The sequence below is a fragment of the Micropterus dolomieu genome, linkage group LG21 (genome assembly GCF_021292245.1).
Source record: "Micropterus dolomieu isolate WLL.071019.BEF.003 ecotype Adirondacks linkage group LG21, ASM2129224v1, whole genome shotgun sequence".
Classification (NCBI taxonomy): domain Eukaryota; kingdom Metazoa; phylum Chordata; class Actinopteri; order Centrarchiformes; family Centrarchidae; genus Micropterus; species Micropterus dolomieu.
Window position 1 is genome coordinate 15,415,063 of NC_060170.1, and position 6,019 is coordinate 15,421,081.

The window sequence follows — 6,019 nt, forward strand, 5'->3', positions numbered from 1 at the left end:
ACAAGGTGGGGGTTGGGGTGGGCGAGGGGCACTGGGGCTGATTGTTCCAGTGACTCGGGTCTCTTTTGGGCAGATTCCTGAAAGCAGACACACATAACACAGAAAAGTGCTTCTTGTGTTCACGGATTTGCTAGTTCCTTTGCTCTGATTACTGTTTTAGTTTCTGGCTCAAACGTACAGGTAGGGAGGACTCTGTGTCACAGCCTGGCCTTAGCAAGCAGGTCAGAGATCATCAACCCAGTTCTGAGGTATTTTCTTTTCTTTTTACAGAAGAGATTTACATCGGTCACGTAAAAAAAAGCGCACAAGCAAGAGCATGAGTGACAATACAAAAAAAAAAAAAAAACAGGCAGTCCCTCATCAATCCAAATGGATTTGTCATTTCTGATACATATCCTGGTAGAAGACAACACATTCACCGGAAACAGCACGAACAATAAAAAGGTAGCTGATAAATGTTAACTTTTTTTTCTAATGATGAGATTAGCTGTTAGAGAGCGTGATTCTACAAGCTTCTCATCCCGCACACGGCGAAGTATCACATTTATATTTAGCTCTTGAGGTGGTGATCATAAAGTTGGTCCCTTGGATTCCATTACATACCTTAGGCACATCACATTAAGGTACTCAGTCAGGAGTACTAACAAGGAGACACTCTTCTTGGAATGTAAATTTGATACTTCCTTGAGGATTTTCAATTTGATGCTTTACCCACAGATTTTGGAGTGCATGAATGACTCTATAGATAAGTAGTCTACATGAATATCAGTGTTAAAATCCATTGTCACTAACATGGCACCAATGTTACAATCACCTTATGCATCATATATATATATATATATATATATATATATATATATATAAATGTGTGTGTGTGTGTGTGTGTGTGTGTGTGTGTGTGTGTGTGTATATATATATATATATATATATATATACATATGAATTAATCTGCTCTTATTGACATGTTAGCAGTGTGGTGTGTGTCACAAAAGGCAGTGCATTTAAAATTGATTGATTACAGCCAAAAGCAACAAAAACAACACAAGAAACACACAAATACACCGTTGAAATTAGCAATGTGACCATGGAATTTACAAGCTGTAACAATATGACTATAATAAAAATAGATCATTGCTGATTAAAAACAACTGCATGAGATTTAAGGCAACCTGCTCCTGCAGGTCACTAGCATGAGCATAAACTTAGACTTTTAAATATCAGGATTGCTCCACTGCAAACAAAATCAGTCTTCTTTATTATTCGCATCTAATGAAGGTAGCTTTTTCCAGACTCTTTCATTTACCTTTCTGTTATTTCATTTTGCAGAAAAATTTAAAAAATAAAAAAAAAACAACAACAACAAGAACACGAGAACAAAAGCCAGCGACAAAAATGTCATGCAAGTTCTTCTATTCCCATGTCCTTTCTGCTTGCTTAAGCTGTGCTTGGTGGTGTGGCTGGGGTGGGAGTAGGGGGAAAGTTGGGATGGGGGGAACTTTCAGGGGAGGTTTTTTGTTGAGGGAGCAACATGGAACATTGTCTTTTGCTTGGAGAGGGAGGAGGGGGTGTTTTGTTTCATTTGTTTCGTATTTTGCTATTGTTGTTTACTTACAGTTGCAAGATCCTGAGTGCTTGACTTCCAGAAGCACCCTCATAGAACAAGCAGCTTGCTTCATGGCACATTCACTGGGATATGTGGTGTTGTCGCTGGCACACACCGCCTCATCCGTCCTGCTCTCCGGACAGGTCTCATCACACAGCGAGCAGCGGCCCCGGCTCATCCGAGCATCCCACAGACACTTTTTCCCCGTGCTGCACTGGATGTCCTCACACGACTTTGCCTCTAGAAGGAGAGGGGAAGAAAGCAGCACAGGGGAAATCTTTGATTAGCTGGATTATCATGAATGATTTTCAAGCAGGATCAGGTGACTACTGAGATTTTGGAGAACTAAGCAAGGAATAAAAACTAAATCCTGTCTAATGATGGTAGGTCTTGTGAAACAAAAAGTCATGTTTTAATTAACATTTTTAAAACTACATGACTTAAATTGAGTGCTTTCTGGATAGGAATCCATCTGACTCAAATATTAACTTGCAAGTCTTCATGGCCCCCAGCACTCCCCTGTTTTGCTCTCTTCCTCCCTCCCACTCTCCTTCCCTCTCTCCCATATGGGATAGTGCTGCCAACATCAGGAAATAATAAGATGTCTATCATCTCTTGAGCAAACACAAGCAACTACCAAACACTCTCTCCCTCTAAGACCCCCTCCTCAGTGGAATGTTGGCAAAAATGAACAGTGAATAACTGCAGAGCTGGCCAGGAAGAAAATGCACTCAAACAATATCCAAAGTCAGTGGCTAGAGGCGCTCATCGGGAGTAAAGTCTCACACTCTCACGTCTCTAGTTGCAGACTTACTGATGCATTTTCCTTCATATGCCACTCCAATAGATCTACCGAGGAGACAGGTAGCTCTTCTCAGGTGACACGCGCTCGCATAGATGATCCCGTCGTTTCCACACAGGTACTGCTCAGGCGACGTCACCTCGGGGCAAATCCGATTACACGTCACACAATACGCGTTATTTGTCTGGTCCACGACGCATGTGGAGCTGCCGGGGCACAAGACATCACGGCACGTTTCTGTCGAGACAAAGACATTGGAAGATTTGTTGAAAATTGACACTAAAGACGAGAAAAAACAAACAGCTGGATTCTTGGCATGCAGTTTTGAGAAATGTTGAATCTCATTAGTGGGCAAATTTAAAATAATATTTACTTACTCTTGCACTTTCCCTGATACTGCACGTCCAGGTCGGGGTGGCCTTTGCATTTAGCCTTCAGCAGTGCGCATTCGTCTTTGTAGGTCTTTCCATCTGAGCCACAGACCGGTCCTTTCCAAGTGATGTTGGAGCAGTCTGGTGCGCACACGCAGCGCGGCTTACTTCTTCTGTTCATCTTGCACCTTTTTCCAGGACCACAGTCAACATTATCGCAGGTTTCTAAAATAAAAGGTCTGTGTTATATGATGCTGGGCAGGATCTTGACCATGTGCGTAAAATTACTCTGGCGTATAAAGTAGGCTACACACTAAATTAATAATTTATGCTCTTAGGTATGCGTAAATCAGATCGTCAGTAGGATTTATTAAATGAAATAACTGATGTTTATTATGAGAAAACGAAGGGAAATGAGTGCACCTCCACCTTTGCAAGGTATGCAATTGGGGGCTCCGCCGTTAAAGATCATCCACCTAAAGAGCGTGCTGTTGGGGACGTCCTCTTCGGTCCAGGACGTCCCCAGTCTTCCACTCCGACAGCACTCCTCCCTGCTCATCCCGGGCATGTAGAGCACCTGGCACCTCCCGTTCTTCCCCTGCTGCAACCAGCAGTTCCCAGCTGTAAACAGACAAACAAACAAAACTCGAATGTCGCATGGTGAACGTCTGAAACCGCTGACCCAGACGCACCAGACACTCACGCAGCCCGTATTATCCGAGAGGCTCCCTCCCTCCCTTTCGCCCTCCCGGCAGTATTTTGTCTGATTGTTTCTTTTTTTTTTTTTTTTTTTTGCGAGACTGTTAACACTTGCTTATCCCATCTGTGACTGACAGCCCTTACAATGCAGCCACAAACCAAAAAAGTAAGTAGAATCTTTGGAGGGGGGGGGGTGTCCTTTATTCCTAGAGGCTCCCTGTTATCACTGGACAGAAAGTGGAGCGTCTAGACAGTGTTAAATAGCAGCCAATCTCCTTCAGAAAACCACGGTCTTTAGCTATACACACCACCGTCTCCAACGCCTCTGAACAATATCCCAGACACCAGACACTGTCTTGCCTATTTACAAACCAGTGTATTCTATAGGCTAGTTATTCTATTTCTATGGCACAAAAATATAATTTGATCCAGACAACAGCAGGATGTCTAAACCGACACGTGACATTGGGATAAGTGTTCATGAACTGGTGTGTTTCTTAAATTGAACACACACAGATTTCTACTGTATATACTAGAACTACAAGCTCCCAAACAAGGGGGAAAACAGATGCAAAAGTCTCTAGTTTTATTATTGTTTGCCATAGATGTAAAATTGCACAGCCATTTGCACATAATGAGTAATCGGAATGAGTATATATATATATATATAAATAACACATCAACTTACAGTGGATATTCTGAAGTTTCTTACAGGTTTAACGACAACATCGTGAGACGCTAAACGCTCATAGAAAAGTATCAGAATATGCTCAGGTATTATGGAATGCTGGCGCTGCCACCAACACCGCATGGCGACTGAATGTGTGCGCCTGGCGAGGGCTGCAAAACTTGCCATATAGTCTCACTTTGAAGTGTCCCATAGGGCACCTGTTTTATGGACGCTTCACGCACGCACTGTGTGATGCAGAGAGAGTTTTATCAGCGGGAAAAAAGGAAACTCACTTTGAAAAGTTTCTCGGTTGCAGCAAGTACTCGACACTCGGGCGCGTTTTGTGGCTGACAGCAGTCGAAGTTTTTCAAAAACGGCAAAGAATAAAAGGAAATTGATGAAGTGAGCTTACCTTGAACTTTTTGATGTTCCATGAGATGACAAAGCCATATGAAGAAGAGAAAAATGCCCGGGTGAAGGTGGTGTTTCAGCATCCTAAACATGATGGAGAGGCAAAGTGAACTACGTATTTGACACAGGCAGCGCAAAAGTAATCTGCTTACGGTGGCAGTGTTGAATAAGTGTCAGTCTGAGAATGCAGCCTCTCTTTTTAAATCTATAAGGGGTCTCGGGTTGACTGTCTCTGGTGGGCGGTCTCCTCTTCTGTGGGGGTGGGGAGATATTTTTTTTCTTACCAAAGTTCTTTCAGTCCCAGTCAGGTGACACCGTTACAAGCAACTTTCTCTTGTCACAATAATCAAAATGTGAAAATATGTCTGAATTTGTGTTAAAACACCATACTTCAGAATTATGCGCCACTGCAGTCAAACAATAGCAGATCAGACCAAAAAATGTGTCGGCTGATTTTGACGAATTTGGTTTTGATAGAGAATACTAATATGAATGTTTCATTTTAATCGTTTTAATTATTTTCATCATATTATGTCAGTGTGAGGTGGACAGCTCGGTTTTACGCATGGCTTGGGTATGCGCCTTTAAACCTACAATAATACCATTAATAAGTTGCATTCTTATTATTTTTTATTATTGTTATGAAGGTCATTGTTACTCATATATCAAGGCCCTTATTACTGTTTATTCAAACAGGCCCGCTGCCAACATACCTATCCGGGCATCAGTCCTTCACATTAAGGGTACTACTTGATGGTAAGTGATATTTTTTCCACCAACTGCAGACAAAAGTGTAAATCTTTTGAGGAGAGTTGCCTTTAGGAATATATCCGAGCACAGGCAATAATAGAATTCATAGTAGTCCGCAGCCGCAATGCTAATATTAGAACAGACAGTTGTTTGGGTTTCTCTCCCGGGTCAAGCTTTTAAATATAATCAAACCTGTTTCCGAAGAGGCTTCAGACAGAGGAGAGGGGTGTTGCATTTCATTGAATGAAAGACACACACACACACACACACACATACACACACGCACGCACGCACACGCACACGCATACACACGCACAGTGCTCTCCCTACTCACTGACGCACATGCTGAAGTCCCTCAGAAGTCCTTGCGCGACCTCTTCAGCGGAACTCTGGTTACAGCTCTCCAGAGCAAAGAGCAAAGTGTCTGCTGTGTGAATCAGACACCATTGAGTTAATTATTGTCGGGCAGTAAGAACACACCTTAATCTATTTTTTTATTCCTGTTAAATGCCACTTAGGTTCGTTCATCTACAAAATATGAGAATAAATTAAATGAAAACTCTACAATATTCCCATATATCCACAGCAGACAGCAAACTGTATGGAAATAATTGCCTTATATCGATTAGCGTCCTACTACAACCAATTTGATCAGATATTACTTACAATATATGTAATATTATATGATATACAATTATTATATTTAAATCATA

At 41.9% G+C, this 6,019-nt stretch overlaps 1 protein-coding gene across 2 annotated transcripts in view; it reads right to left on the minus strand.

Moving 5' to 3' along the window:
• The window catches only part of fsta (follistatin a), a 6,101-nt gene extending 1,388 nt beyond the window's left edge, over positions 1 to 4,713 (minus strand). The window contains exons 1-5 of one of the 2 annotated variants that reach the window (XM_046035076.1): positions 4,558 to 4,713; positions 3,206 to 3,397; positions 2,783 to 3,001; positions 2,418 to 2,642; positions 1,613 to 1,843 (exon numbers count right to left, since the gene is read on the minus strand). In XM_046035076.1, coding sequence (XP_045891032.1) covers positions 1,613 to 1,843; positions 2,418 to 2,642; positions 2,783 to 3,001; positions 3,206 to 3,397; positions 4,558 to 4,648 — 958 coding nt within the window. In that variant the 5' untranslated portion in view covers positions 4,649 to 4,713. Of the gene's footprint in view, positions 1 to 1,612; positions 1,844 to 2,417; positions 2,643 to 2,782; positions 3,002 to 3,199; positions 3,398 to 4,557 lie in introns of both variants that reach the window. The other variant, XM_046035075.1, reaches the window with a different exon arrangement.
• Positions 4,714 to 6,019: the final 1,306 nt, after the last annotated feature.